The sequence below is a fragment of the Limulus polyphemus genome, unplaced genomic scaffold, assembly GCF_000517525.1.
Source record: "Limulus polyphemus unplaced genomic scaffold, Limulus_polyphemus-2.1.2 Scaffold191, whole genome shotgun sequence".
NCBI lineage: Eukaryota > Metazoa > Arthropoda > Merostomata > Xiphosura > Limulidae > Limulus > Limulus polyphemus.
The window spans coordinates 311,532-328,028 of NW_013665801.1; the positions used below are offsets into that span (position 1 = coordinate 311,532).

The 16,497-nt window shown below is 31.5% G+C and overlaps 1 protein-coding gene across 1 annotated transcript in view; it reads left to right on the forward strand.

Annotated features, from left to right (window-relative positions):
- The window catches only part of LOC106478224 (atrial natriuretic peptide receptor 1-like), a 155,352-nt gene that overhangs the window by 74,887 nt on the left and 63,968 nt on the right, over positions 1-16,497 (forward strand). The window contains exons 3-4 of the mRNA XM_022381782.1: positions 5,709-5,901; positions 12,185-12,320. Of these exons, the coding sequence (XP_022237490.1) occupies positions 5,709-5,901; positions 12,185-12,320 (329 nt within the window). The remainder of the gene's footprint in view (positions 1-5,708; positions 5,902-12,184; positions 12,321-16,497) is intronic.

Below are 16,497 nucleotides of genomic sequence, written 5' to 3' on the forward strand. Positions count from 1 at the left end.
TACTGCTAAATATTTAAACATACATGTATGCATTTAGATAGACAGCTGTAAAGTACTGCTAAATATTTAAAAATACATGTATGCATTAAGATAGACAGCTGTAAAGTACTGCTAAATATTTTAAACATACATGTATACATTTAGATAGACAGCTGTAAAGTACTGCTAAATATTTTAAAAATACATGTATACATTAATTACACGTGAGAATCTATATAGATAAATTGCGTGCCAGAAATCCATTACTGAGTACATTATATCCTATCTAGCATTTTGATAAGTGTATTGAGGATAGATTCAAAGCTACCCGAGGGTTATCTGCGCTAACCGTCCCTAATTTATCAGTGGAAGACTAGAAATTCAAAACAAACCAAACTAAACAATCTAGATGAAAGAATTAAAAATAAATTACACAAATATATATATATATATATGTGTGTGTGTGTACAAATTAGGGTTTCTTAAATGCTAGTCACGAAATAGATAAAATATTCTTCTTGAAATTTTGAGCAAAACATGGAAAAAACATCTTAGAAAAGCTTTTTTTTTAAGTTAACTGACCATACCACGTTTGGATTGTAAGAAGATCAAAAACTAACCCTTTTTTCTTTTGTTTTGTTGTTTCCTGCAATATTTATGTAAACTTTGAAACGATTCTTTTATTCCTTTATGCCGTTATATCCATTGGACAAATAAACAGGACAGACGCTTCCGAGGAAATTTATAGCATATTGTCCTCTGGATTCGTGATGAAAAACACTTTCCACCACCTGGCGTGGGTTGCATTTGAATAACTTTTCAGTAATAATAAGCAATATACTTCTGCCGAATGATTTATTTCAGCGCACAATATAGATTAAGGTGTTAAAATACGACTTTTATTGCGCTAAAAATTATATCTAAAAGTCGAAAGGTTTCTTTTTTTGATCAGTATAAAAGAACTAAATCTAGAAAACCAAACGCACCAGAGTATTTACCCACAAAGAGGGAGATTCAGTGAATTTAGCGCAAAACTACTCAAGGGTTATCTGTGCTAGTTGTTCACTAACTGGGATATCTGTGCTAGGTGTTCACTAACTGGGATATTTGTGCTAGTTGTTCCTTAATTTTGAAGTGACGGCCAAGAGGGAAGACAGTTAGTAAACACCACTTACACCAACTCATGGGTAATTGAATAGTGGGATTTTACCATCAGTTTTATAGCGCACTTACTGCCCCAAAGTGCGGGTTCAATTTTGTTTTCTTTCAGCGGTAACGGAGCCCGAACCAGGGAACATCGGATTCACAGTCCGGCATGCTGAACACTGCCACGCTCGGCCTCATTCAATAAGAAAAATCTGATTAAATAACGTAAAATATAACATTTTCTTCAAATTACAAAATTATTCACAGTGATCAAAATTTCCTGAGAATTTCAGAATAAACGTGAAATAAAAAAAGGACTACGAATTCCTTTCACCAAATAAAACACTATTTGCGGTAAAAAAATATTGTTCATTTATTGTGTAAGTTGAAGAAATTTAAAAAGCATTGCATTCGATTGATCATCACCGTAAATAAAAATGACCATCTTTTTTATGCATTCATACAAAGTGTATCCTGTCTAACAAGAAAAAACTATTAATGATTAAAAGAAGTGAATAAACACAAATACATAAAAAGTTAAAGTATATTTGATATCACTAACAAGACAATAGTGTAATATCTTTTAACTAAGTAAAAAATATATTTAAGTAAATCGTAAATTTAGTAGATAGTTTTTGAAACAAACTTTAAAACTTTTAAAGAGTTTACAGTATTCCAAATTTTTATCTCACATACATTATTGAATATTGGTTTAGTGATGTTTTAAAAAGTGATATTGATCATTAATTCTTGTATCATGGCAATGGATGTTCTTGTTGCTTTTTTAAGAAAAGGGTTTGAAGACTGGGTGTATTAATTAATTAATTTTTTATCGTAAACATAAAATTATCTACTAAATAGTTAGTTATTTCATAAATATTTAATATCATGTATTTATGAAATAACTGATACACAGAATCCCAATAGTTTAACTCCAAAATTACTCTCATAAATCCTTTTTGAAGAAACAAAAAGGATTTATATTACATTCTAGTGAACTTCGCCAACAAATATTTTCACATATTAAATGTGGATGAATAAAACTATAATATAAAGTCATTAAATATTTTCTTTTAACTAATATTTCATAAGTGCTTAGGTCAATTTAATTTATCGTCAGTTATATCACCCAAAAACTTTGTTGATGAATATCATTCATGCAATGCTCCATTCATATATATATATATATATATATATTAACTTCCTTACTAATATCATTTTTATTAAGAAAAAGTATAAATTTAGGCTTTTCAAAATTTACAAACAAATTTCTTTCACTACGCCAACAATTTAGCTCTCTAATAACAAATTAACCATTTCAAATAAAGGTCCTAAATTCTTATTATGAGCTTAAATTGTAGTATAATCTGCAAATAAAATCTGCTTTATATCATATAATAAATCCGATATATCATTAACATATGATTAAAACAACAGTGTTCCCAGTACAGAGCCCTGAGAAACACTTCTTGCATTTATTGATTCATCAAAATGCTTGTTATCAATATCAGTTATTCAGATTCTGATTTTTTAAAATAACTCTCCAACCGATCATACATTTTACCTCTTACTCCCAGAGTGTATGTATTTTTTTTAACAATGGCTTATGTTTTACATTGGCAAATGCATTTGATAAGTCTAAAAACACACTGGTATGACAAATTCACTTTTTTCTGTTTTATCAATAGTAATTTTAAATAAAACTTGAATAGCTTGCCTTTATAAAAATTACACTGATGTTCAGACAACCAATAAAATTTATTAACAAAATCCCAAAGTATGCTGCAAGTTGATTTTTCTAATATTTTTTAGAATATATTTAACATTGTTATCGGTCTATAATTACTATTGTTTTATCTCCCTTTTTAAAATACTGGTATTGTTTTTGCTTTTTTCAAAGAATCTGGATATATTGCTTTTTCAAAACAGAAATTAAATATGTATTGCAATGGAATATCAATAGACACGATGATTTTTTAAACTACTAAAGAAATATTCTTCAATCCAACTACCTTAGTATTTAATTTTTTTTTTACAATATCAATTATTTCACTAGTGTTTATTGGTTTCGCAAATATACTTATTGGATTGTCTTTTGGATTATCAAACTTATATATATATTATTTTTGTGATTAATTTATTTCACCATTTGCTTTATTACACCAATCAAAGTGACATTAAATGCGTGTGCTTTCCTTAGTGAATCTGTTGTTGAAACATAATGAACAATTATATCACTAACAGACTGTTCTGTGGATAATTTATTCAGTAATAAATTATTAATACAGTTCTGTTTACTTTATACATTAACATATAAAAGTATGATATCTATCATAATAACTTTTTTGATACTTCTAGTATGAGCAAAGAATTTATTTCAAAACACAGCATACTTATTTCTATCATCATTACTAGATGATTAAGCTTTTAAAGCTAATTTATTTTTATTATTATTCTATATATATAATTGTTTACCCAAAGTTTATTGCTATCAATTCTAATACTTTTTTGGATGTAGCTTTCCTTGTTGCTATAGGCAAATAGCTATTGTAATAAACCCAGAAAACTTTAAAAAATATCCAAGTATTAATTAAACAAAAAATAGGATAATAATCAGTAATAAATTATCAAATATCTTCCAGTTCAACCATTTTAAAATCACAAGCATAATCAATTAATGTATTGATTTTCCCGTTACTCTTTTTGGCAAATTAAAAATGGTTATAATGTTACTTCGATTATTATAAATTATATCATACAGGCCATTCAAAATATCAATATTAAAATATTTTATTATGATAAATGTGATTGTTCTTTATTTAGCATAAATTGTTTCTAAACCTCCATAAATATTCTTAAGTTACCTTCAGGTGGCTTATAAAGAGAACCTAAATTAAAAATTTTAATTTTAATGCTATAAGTTCAATGTTATCATTTAAAATAAATAAACTTTAACGTACACCAAATAATAACTCCTCTATATTATATGCTGCAATACCCCCACCCTTTTTTTCTTGTCTATTTGAAAAATATGCACAATAACCTTCAATACTAAGCATTAAATAGTTTCCAAAACTATCAAAAGAGGAAAGTCAATTTTTACACACTGCAATTCTTGTAAAATTTCACCTATATTCTTTCTTAGACTTCTTGCATTCATATAACTCATTGAAAAGCTAGAAAAATAACCAATTTTGTTTCACTTTGAGCGATTTCAGTATTATTACTCATATTAATAAAATCTAAATCTAAAGGGCTGAAACTACTTAAGTTATTACCCATCATTAAAAATAATATACAAATATATTACATTACAATATTTTGAAATTATATTCATTTCTGACCTATATAAAACTCCTTGATTCTTCCTTTCTTATAAAAACTCCACCACTCTTGACCCATAAGAATTTATATAAAAGTTTTTTATTCCTCCTATTTTAAAAAACTCTACAACTTTTAACCCATAAGAATTTATATAACATTCTTTGATCCTCCTTTTTTTTATAAAAGCTCTACCACTCTTGACCCATAAGAATTTATTTATTTTTTATTTTTTAATATTCCTCTTTTTATGAAATAACTCTTTAAAAAAATTATAAATGTTCATTTACATATATATATATATATATATTATATTTTTCATTAACAGTTCCTGCTTTCTTCGTTGTTAACTTCTCTTTTTTCATACCTTGGAACAATTTTTCACAAAGAGGCCTATTACTAAATCCTATTTTATAGTTGTCTTTCTTTACTTCTTCTGTGCTTGGTTTTTATGTCATTAGATCCCACTGTGATGTCTAAGGCAGTAACTACCATCTTAGCTCTCTGTTTTCTTGAATTATTTTGAGAATTTCCATAATTACTAGATTTTATTTGCAACTATGTTATTGTACTTCGTTTAGTTTGTATGATAAGTCTGAAGCCTCCGCTCTTAATAAAAGTTTTCACTTTTTAATTATTAAGCTTTTTTTTGTTATTACTTAATTTCACAATTCATCATATTTATGAGAATTAAATTTTACGCATCAGATAGTTGGGTATCCTTTATCTTTAACGCTAATATGTCCATTGCGGGTCGAAAAAATATCTAAAGTTAGCTTGTTTTTCCTAACAGTTTTCAGGCCTATTCGTTTTCTATTATTTCGCTTGATTTCGGCGTTTAAACTGAAATAAATAATGATCTGTTTAGTTTTTTTAAAGAAAAAATGGTTATGTACTGTCTTCCAAATGATGCTAGTCAACATGCCTTAAGTTACAGTAAGAACACATATTTAATAGTCTGAGCAAGTTCTAAAATGTCAAAGTATCATTCTCAGTTTCTAAGATATAAATAACACCGTAGCATGTCTATTGTTATAAGGCATTTTATGCAGTAAATAAGGACATCATTTATGGACAACTATTTTGTAGGAAATTTTACATTCTGACTCCCAAAACTTATAAAGGACTTAAGAATGCCAGTAGTCGCTGTCCAAAAATGTTCCTGTCAGCTTATTATTCGATTTCGTATCGTGTAAGCATTTATCAAACAAAAATAAATGTTAAGTTGTTTTTTAATATACCTGCGATGACTTTTTTTCCAGCAAAAATTCTACACATCGACCATGGTACAATGTGGACGATCCGCCTAAAACTAACGATCGAGCTCGGAAAGCCTACCAGTCACTGTTAACAATAACGAATCGGGTTCCAGATACACCGGAATATGCCGAATTTTCACGAGAGATCAAAAATATAACAAAGAAGAGATACGGATTCGATTACGGTGACGAGGAGGTAGGTAAATTTACTTTAACAATTAGGGTGACGAGGAGGTAGGTGAGTTTACTTTAAAAATTACGGTGACGAGGAGGTAGGTGAAAATACTTTAAAAATTACGGTGACGAGGAGGTAGGTGAATTTACTTTAAAAATTACGGTGACGAGGAGGTAGGTAAATTTACTTTAAAAATTACGGTGACGAGGAGGTAGGTGAATTTACTTTAAAAATTACGGTGACGAGGAGGTAGGTAAATTTACTTTAAAAATTACGGTGACGAGGAGGTAGGTGAATTTACTTTAAAAATTACGGTGACGAGGAGGTAGGTGAATTTACTTTAAAAATTCGAAATTTCGAAACATTTTAGCAGTCTCGATAATTTCTTGTGTAGCTATATTACCGGTCAGTATATCTGTACATATCTTCAAACAAAAATCTAAGAGGATATGGTAATGAGTTGAACAGGAAGCTGGCAGTAGGTTTTGTCATCAATCTGTACGTATATTCTAATAAAGATCTAGCAATATCGTTCCATCAAGAACCTAACAATATGTTATTATTTGAAACAGGATTCCGATAATATGTTCTTACAGGGTATTTACAGGGTATTTTTGTATTCAATAAGGTATCATAAAATGTTTTGAATAACAATATATGCATGCATTTATCTTTCAAAATAAATGTGTTTACTTTCTGACAGGAGTCTGACAACATTTTTAAAACAATGTCAGGCAGAAGTAATAGGCATACGTCTATGCTTACTATAATGTATTTATAGTTTTCCTGACAAAATATGTTTGGATAAGAGTGTCGTTTTAAATGTTCTTAAGTTTCACAATTTCTCGAGACTATATCGAAGTAGTGTGTACCAGTGCATTTAGAACGGCACGTGAATGACCTACGTGCTTGACTTCATGAGGATACTTATTTTTTGACAAATTATGTTGAAGGAAATGAAACTATTTATTGGTCGCTGTCAAAAGTCATTATCGAGATGTAGCCATATTTCGAATACACTTAACTGTTTCATGAAACATAACTAAGTCTGCCTGCGTTGTCTACGAACAGATTGCGTTTGTATTCACAGTGAATTACCAGTTTTTCATGGTGACATCCCTGCTAGTAAGATGCTTCGTTTGCGCAGTTAAAGCACTTCGGAGCTTGAGTTTTGCTACAACTATTTTAGCTGAATTTATTTAGCAGCCTCTGAAAATAGTCTTTGGTGTAAGTAAAAATATTTTTGAGTGGATTAAGCACGTTTGAGTTTTATTCAGAAACTTACTCCTATCATTACAACCAGAAATGTATTCATGTCATAATGACAAAATATTTTGCGTTTAGTTCTGTGTTTAGTCCCCGGTAGGACAGTGATAAGTTTACGGACTTACAACGCTAAAGTCCATGGTTCGATTTTCCCTGGTAGACACAGCAGATAGACCAATGTGGTTTTCCTCTAAAACAAACAAACAAACAAAACAAAATTTCTCTATATATTTTAATACAAAAGACAGTCAAGTAAAAACTTCTAAATAATCATGACATTATATTCAAAGTTCATTAACTAAGACCTCTGGAGATTTGTAAACAATGATTTTACGTGACAGAGAGTTTTAGATGGTTCATGAGTTTGATTTCATTTATGTATATGGATATTGGTATGTATAAAGTAATAAAAACAAATACGGAGCTTGATGCCTGAAAGGGCTCTTTTCTCAAATTTGCATCTGAATCTGAAACGAAACATTTTAAGCAATTATGAGGAATACACGGCTCTGCCACTACGCAGAATAAGAGATGATTTACACAAATATAGTAACAGGTGTGAAAGGTAACCATTATAACGAGATATATTTTTACATCATAATGATTTCCAAGATGGCGGCCACTGACATGTACAGACCAATATATTAATTAAAAAGTATCTTTTGTATTAATTCTTATGAACTGGTTAAAGAAGAAACGCCGTGTATTTTCTAATCAATTATACAATGGAGATATTTATGTCATCATATTTCATTATGACGGCTCATACAACAGAATTGACAGGCAATATATCAGTATTTACTGTGTGCAAATAAGACATATTCATTAGAAAAAAGTCTACGTTCTTGAATAAGTCCTCAGTATTATCATTAGGTCATCTACATTATATAATGAATTTCGTGGGGTCCAGCAACTTCTACCATCTACAAAGTGTAACTTCGTTCTCTCCACGGCAAGACTTGCGTCTCGCACCTCTTAGGACTAATCATATAAATGTTATGTCCTTGGCACAATGGGTGTTGTTTCAGCGCCATTTTGTTCGCAGACTGTATTTGACACAACAGCCAGATGATAAATAGTACCAGGTCCCTCTTTCGAAGCATAAGAGAAATATGTTAATGTCCCTGTGACACTAATGTAACTGAGTGAAAATTGCACTTCCCTCAATATTCACACTCTTACTGTTGCATATATTTTAGCATACATCACTTTAACTACGCACTTGTTACATCTTCGAAGTTCCGGAAAATTTTATAAATTATTAATTAAAGGACCATTAGAACTACAGTATTTTGTTACGTATATACCTACATGGTTTAAGCTTGTCTTTGAGTCACATACCTCTTCAACGTGACATGTACATCATAACAGATAACGTGTTGAGGAACATTTTCAGTCAGTGAAACCATATTTCATCCTCATTTGATCTTTTTGTAATGTGGAAGGCCACATTCACCCTTGGTATACAATTAATTAATTCCTTGCTAATTCAAGGTTTTTACTGTTTACATGAAAGATGCTAGTATTGTAACATTAAAGACGTTTAAGATCTTAATGTAGAGAATTTTATTACGACCATTATAAATTCATTTCTATTTTAACAGAATTACCGCTCTTATTTACTAACTAAAGCATTTCAGAAGAGAATTTTATCTTCCAATAGTGTGAAAATTACACTTAATAATGTGGGTTCTGTCCTAGAACCACTATGGATTAATGTATTGTTGGAACAAGATTTCGATAATTTTCGACTCCCATGCAGTAAAGATTGGTAGCCTATTAAACTTTATAAAAAATGTGGGGGGGGGGGTATTTTGTAATCCGTTATAATGCGTTAAATAATTACGAGTTAAAAATATCATAACTACTATCAAGGGGAGTAGAGTTTAACACAGGATTATCTCAGAGTTGCAGTGCCACGCAAATGGAAAAAGAAATTTACTAAGCGAAATGAGACGCAATAAAAAAGAAGTACGAACAGGACAAATATACGTTACTTAACTTTCTTCAAACGGGCAACAACGAATAGTAGAGTAGAAAGAAAGCGAAATTCTAAGCTTACATTTGCATTTTATCCTTTCATTTAAGGACTCTCAGAATAGATGGTCACTTATTAAAACCTTGTATCAAGTATTAAAGGAAATATTAGCAAATGAAGCATTATAAACAAGAAGAGCTTATGGATGGTTATACTGTTTGGTTCATTACCTTTAATGGCCCGGCATGGCCAGGTAACCGGTTAGGGCGCTCGACTCGCAATCTGAGAGTCCCTGGTTCGAAGCCCCGTCCCACCAAAATGCTCGCCCTTTCAGCCGTGGGGGCGTTATAATGTGAGGACCAATCCCACTATTCGTTGGTAAAAAAGTAGCCCAAGAGTTAGCGGTGGGTGATGATGAATAGCTGCCTTCCCTCTAGTCTTACACTGCTAAATTAGGGACGGCTAACGCAGATAGCCCTCGTGTATCTTTGCGCGAAATCCATAACAAACAAACTATTATAATAAACATATAAGCCTTCTCTATAACATCATCGATAGATCCCTTGACAACACGTTTCTACTATTTCTTATTTTCACTGTATTCACGTGTGTTTTTAATGTTGTTTCCCATTTCCCTTATCCCTAATTAAGATCCTCAACTCGTTAATTGTGTAAATGGTTGCTAAGCTAACATCTATTGATTTCTCAAATTATGATAATTCTCGTTCCGTTATCCCATAATCCCTGGTGTTGGCTACGTGTGCGATCGGTTATAATCATATCCTACATAATGCTCTCCGTAATGTTACTCGTGACAGAAATTCCTTTCCGCCATGGCCACGTGGTTAGGGCGCTTGAGTCGCCACCTGAGGGTCGCGGGTTCGAATCTCCCATCCCACCAAACATGCTCGCTCTTTCAGTCGTGGGGGCATTATAATTAACGGTTAATACCACTATTCGTTGGTAAAATAGTAGCCTAAGTGTTGGCGGTGGGTGGTTATGACTAGCCGCCCTCTCTCTAGTCTTACACTGCTAAATTAGGGACGGCGAGCGCAGATAGCCTTCTTGTAGCTTTGCACGAAATTTAAAATAAACAAACAGAAATTCGTATGTAGGTTTAAACTTGTCAGGATTTGAATATATTCTTATACTTATTTTTCTCGTTATTACTTATAAAATATCTTATATATCTGAATTGATTACGGAAACATGTTTCATCTTTATTTTTGAAGCGCTTACTTTGCATGTCATCTTTTATTCCTATACAAGTCTGAAATGTGTACATTATTTCAGGTTTCTGTTACAATTGCTCCCCAGTGGCACAGTCTGCGGACTTACAACGTTAGAATCCGGGTTTCGATACCCGTAGTGGGCCGAGCACGGATAGTCCATTGTGTAGCTTTGTGCTTAATTACAAACAAACAAACCGTTACAATTCTGTTGCTAGTTTATTACCATAATAGTTACTATTAAATATGTTTTATTATTTTATGTTAGCTATTTGCTCAGAAGTCCCATATCTCAGTTTTTATCTGTTTCGCCTTAACACATTTTTAAGGTGCTGAAATATTCATATTCAAGCATCAGATTTTGAAAATGTTATTGTCACATTATTATCTTTATTTCATACATATAGATGGAGCAGTACTCATCAGTTTCATGTACGGAGTATAAAAATAGTTTGTTGTGTTTCACAGAAAATAAATATTAATTTTCCAGGGGAATATTTCCTGGTTTTAGTTAACAGTAGATAGTGTAACAAATAGCATAATAACCATGAAAACAAATATAGTGTCATAATATATATGTTTTGGTCAGTTGCTAACGGTGGGAAACATTTATAGAACATTATGACGTTTTTCTTGTATATTTGAGAATTAATAAAGTGTCGTAGAATGTTGCTGATTGGATAAAATACTCAAAAAGAAGTAACCGAAATAAATGTGTACTTTTAAGCCATATTATAAATTAAAATTTATTTTATAGCATAGGAATTTATTTGAAATTCTATATATTGAATTTAAAATTTGAGAATTGTTGCTCTATATAAAAGACATTTCGCGTTTTAAGTTTGTCACCTCTATGAAAGTCTACTGGATAAACAGTAAATACAGCTTTGGGTCTTTTAGTTATTCTGCTATTTTATTATATGAAATTATATACGAGAATCTCATTTAGGTGCTTATAGAAAAATTTATTTGGCATAAATTACAAGACACTGTTCCATCTAAAAAAAATTGGTGCTTCTGCTTGCGCTCAACTAATTACCATGTATTCTGGTACCATGTTTCTGGTAACATATATTCTGGTAACATATATTCTGGTACCATGTATTCTGGTACCATGTTTCTGGTAACATATATTCTGGTACCATGTATTCTGGTACCATATTTCTGGTACCATGTATTCTGGTACCATGTTTCTGGTAACATATATTCTGGTACCATGTATTCTGGTACCATGTTTCTGGTAACATATACTCTGGTAACATATATTCTGGTACCATGTATTCTGGTGCCATGTAAAGAGGAAAGTGAAGTATTTAATACATCTTGCCTTTTGGCGTCTTACATAAATAATGAGATAATGTTAATTTAGAATTATTTTAATTAACCAGTAATTCGAACTACAATTTATTTAAATAATATCTAGATTTATTTGTCTATATCTTAAAATTTCTGACATCGAACCAGCACAACTATTCATCTATGTAACAGCTTCCTCAATACATTCTCTCAGGCTTTGCCTATTCGTTATCCACACTTAAATACGTTTCATCATTCTATCCACTCATCGGTACACGTATTCATATATTTTCCACGTAATTCTAATAATAAGAAACAACAGATAAAGAACATATAGTTCAGAACATGGGCATCACCACAAATGTATTTTGTTTAGGCTTGTTGTATAGAATCTGTGGTTGTTTTACTGATTTTTGGAGATGCTATTTTCTTTAAAAACTGTTGACTGTGCAAAGTGAAAACTTTGTGTGGTTAGATGTAATTGTTTCTGTGTAAACGAGTCTTACCAATGCACTGTTTACGTTACGCTTTGTAGGTCAGCGTGTACGTAACGGCATTTCATGAGGCTGTCCTACTGTACGCTCTAGCTCTGAATGAAACGCTGGAAGAAGGTGGCAATATCACTGATGGAAGAGCTATTACGCAGAAAATGTGGAATCGAACATTTGAAGGTCAGTGATATTTACGGAAATTTTTCAGTTACTTTAAAGAAAGGTAAGAAAATTTTAAAACAGTATTATAATTTGCTATACAAGTTAAAACATTTGTTTTTGTTACATTTCTTGTAAATCGGGAATATAAGTTGTGTTTTAGTTTATGGAAAGCAAGCTTTAAGTAATTTCTATATCAGTACAACAATTTTCCTCAGTTCAAACACCTGAAATCAACCAGTAAATGCAGCATTGGGCATTATGATTATGTTTGACCAAAGAATGTCACGGATACTTATATCAATATCCATCTTTTGATCATTCAATGGAAGTACTACAATACATGGTTCTATTCAACAATCAGGTTCATTAGCAAAGATGACGCTGTTTGGTTTACATTCATCCCAGGACGCATCTTGGGTATCCACAGGCTTTCTTTAGTGTTGAGCATTTTATCAATGGCCACACTTCTCAGGATTCATTGGATGTGATTGTAATGTCACAGTCTTGCAAGCAGTCGGTCATTCTTTGTCCTGAGTTGAACGTAAATCAGGGTCATTATATCTCATCCTCATATTCATGAGGAATAGTAGGATATCGTGCAATGATATCGATAAAATGCTGGGAGCATTTAAATAATACTTTAAGTGATTTAAATACAGTTATTAAATGCATTATTTATCTTAACTTGATTTGTTATGAATTAGATGATGGCCATTTAAACCCGTCCAGGGGGTCTATTTTATCAAGCCTTAAAGGTAGAACGGTTCCCAACTACAAGAAGTGACTTTTTTAATATCTAAAAAAAAAACACACAAAAAAATGACCAACTTTTGTTTTAACCAGAAATGAAATCTATAATATCATTTTGCTTTCCCATGACATTCGTCATAATTGGTTAGAATCGCATTCCTACAATCCTATATGTATATCATATTTTAACGTACGCACATTATCGTTTCCTTGCAGCTTCTGTAACAGTAACATTCCGCAGATAGATTTGAAGTTCTGTTTCCGTTGTATATCAGTTTTAGGAAATATTTTTACTTTTCTATGCTTGAACAGTCTATCTGCTATAAGATGTCGAATGAGGTGCGCGAGTCAAATTTGTAAGTAATTAAATGGCCAAAATAATACTTCTTCGTAGGTTCACACCCATAATAAAGTTTGTTTGTGTTACTATGAGCATTGGCTTACGTTGTTAGAAAAAGCTGTAAGAATGGTATCGTTTCTCACATGAAAGAATTATATGCGTATGTATATATATATATATATATATTGGTTTTATAATGTATCTCAAAATGCGACGAAAGTAAGTGAAATTGAAAGGTTTATAAATGTGACTAGGCAAGTAAACAGTGATATGTTCACCTAAAATTATTTTGTTTAGCAATGAAGTAATTGTTTGTTTTGAATTTCGCGCAAAGCTACACGAGGGCTATCTGCGCTAGCCGTCCCTAATTTAGCAATGTAAGACCAGAGGGAAGGCAGCTAGTCATCACCACCCACCGCCAACTCTTGGGCTACTCTTTTGCCAACGAATAGTGGGATTGACCGTCACATTATAACGCCCCCACAGCTGAAAGGGCGAGCATGTTTGGTGTGCCGGGCATGAGGTAATTAACTTGCATAGAAACATTAGAGTTTCCGAAGTGCTATTCTGTTGTTATGCTTCTGTCATTTTTTTTATCCACTACATATGCGAGCATGCGCAAATGGGCATAATTAGAATTTACAAACTGTTTTAAAAAAGTTAGCTTTCGATGTGATTTGGTATTAGGTTTGTTATTTTCCTTGGAGAAAAAAATTGTAAACATCAATGATTCTGATCCATTCTATGTTATAGTATTACTGATTCACTCTGAGACTATTGTGTAGAATTTTTTTAAACAATTGAGTTTACAATAAATGATTTCGTTACTCCGTTCTTATTGTCTAGTCCATCATTACACAAAAGAAATGCGACTTGGGATTCCAGTGTAATTCTCTATTAAACTAGTCAGTGCATTTTACATTTATTTATTGTGGTTAATCTTAACACAAGGACGCAAACATTGTATTCCATCACACAAATCCTGAAAATAGGAATTTCATTACCAACATTTCGGAGATTGTTTTTGTACAAAATACAGAAAAACAAATAATTCCATTTTTTTATGTTTCTCTTTCAGAAAATACCATAAAAGAAGTCCCATTTAATGATCTATGTACGTCTTCCCAAATCCTACTCATTCTTTCGAGTTTAAGATGACATAAAAAAGTTAAATCAATTTCACCAGCCTCAGGTTCAGTTTACGAATCGTTAAAAATGCTTTCATTTTGAAGAAATCTGCCAGATTGTTTCTGTTTTACAGAAATCTAACTGGTCTATAGTGTTAGAAACCACCGCTTACAACGTCAATATTTTAAAAATATAGATATAAAATAAGGGTTATGAATTAATGGTTTACGTTCGACATTACAATTTCAGAAAGTGTTAATGATAACGCATTCACTGTAGATCTTCCGCTAGCAAGTTATATTTGAACCACAAAATACAACGACTGAATTATAATTCAACATCATATTGTCTGATAAATATGAAACATATTAAGTGACAAATGTTTTCTGAAGGATCACGAGATGATATTAGATTATGTTTAATCTGAGAATAAGTAAATTGTTACGGTTTTAAAATGCACTGATGTTTTTCGCTTTAAGTAAATTATAATCACTAATACATTTTTACACAATATGTTAGACCATACATTCCTTTCAACAAGAGAATATTATATTATATTGTAATGTAGATATACTATCAAACCTCATGTTAAATGATTATTGATTTATTTTTCTGGGCATGTTAAGATAATGGTTACTTAAATATTTTGGATATGAATTCTACCGATCAACATCTTCCCGAACATTATTAGTTTTAGCAAACATTTTGTAATGGATATTTACATTTAGATAATGCAGTTTTGGGTGAGGTTTAGCAATGAATAATAGTTAAAACAAACTGTTCTTAGTGTATTGTCATACAGTAAAATCAGAAATCACGTTTATTGAATGAACACAACGATGTGGGCGTGTTTTTCGGGTAATATTATATATATATATATATAGTTTATTCAAAATACTGGCTTATAAAACATTTGTAAAAGCTACGAGGCTTAGGTGTTCAAAGATATTGAATCAAAAACGAAACATGAATGTGAATTAAGTAAAATATAGGAGTTAATAACTCAAATGTAAAAAGCACTTCTTTAACTCTATATTTCTATAACTCCAGAAAGTAATCTCTAACTTAGTTCTTATAAGATAGCTTTAACAAGGTACTCAGTGAAGTGGCTAATACCTTGTGGGTCACATATCGCATCGACAAAATATTTCATATGTTAAACAAAAATACAACAATACTTATTTTTAAAAGGAAATAATTTACTTTTTTCTTTTACAAATTGTATTTGGCAACAAATCGTCAGAATGAATTAAATGTATAATATAAAGAGTAAAGAAAAAACTTTTTATGTGTTTGTATTTGCTGACGAGACATACATACTTATTGATCGTCTCATAAACATAGAGCAAAGAGTCATAAAAAATATTTATATTTATTGAAACGTGTTATTTTTGTATATAAAAAAGTCTGATTTGTAAAGTTAGGATATAAAACTTCAGTTATAATTCCTAGTCCGTTATTGTTTTTCTTTCGTGTTTTTCCTTTAAAAAAAAAGGACCAAATTTACGGAGAAGTAGATTTAAGTGGATTCAGTGCATTAGGATGAAAAAGTAAATGGAGCTGTAATAATGTAAAAGTAATCACTGTTTCGAGTGATTTGTTAAGTTCGTGACGGCTAGATACTCTCGTCACTCCTTTAATGTTTGCGATCTTTATTGTGATCTCACCCTAGCTTCGTGTAGAATAACCATTCTACTTCAACTCATAAACTTTTAATAAAGGGCGCTTCAATGAACAAGATGAACTCGTATTTCTGATTCCTAACTTGTTTTTGTCTTATGTTCTCTGTTTGTGTGAACTCCTCGTACCTCAATGTTGACCCGGCATGGCAAGGTGGTTAGGGCGCTCGACTCGCAATCTGAGGGTCGCGGGTTCGAATACTCGTTCCACGAAACATGCTCGTCCTTTTAGCCGTGGGGGCGTTATAATGTGACGGTCAATCCCACTATTCGTTGTTAAAAGAGTAGCCCAAAAGTT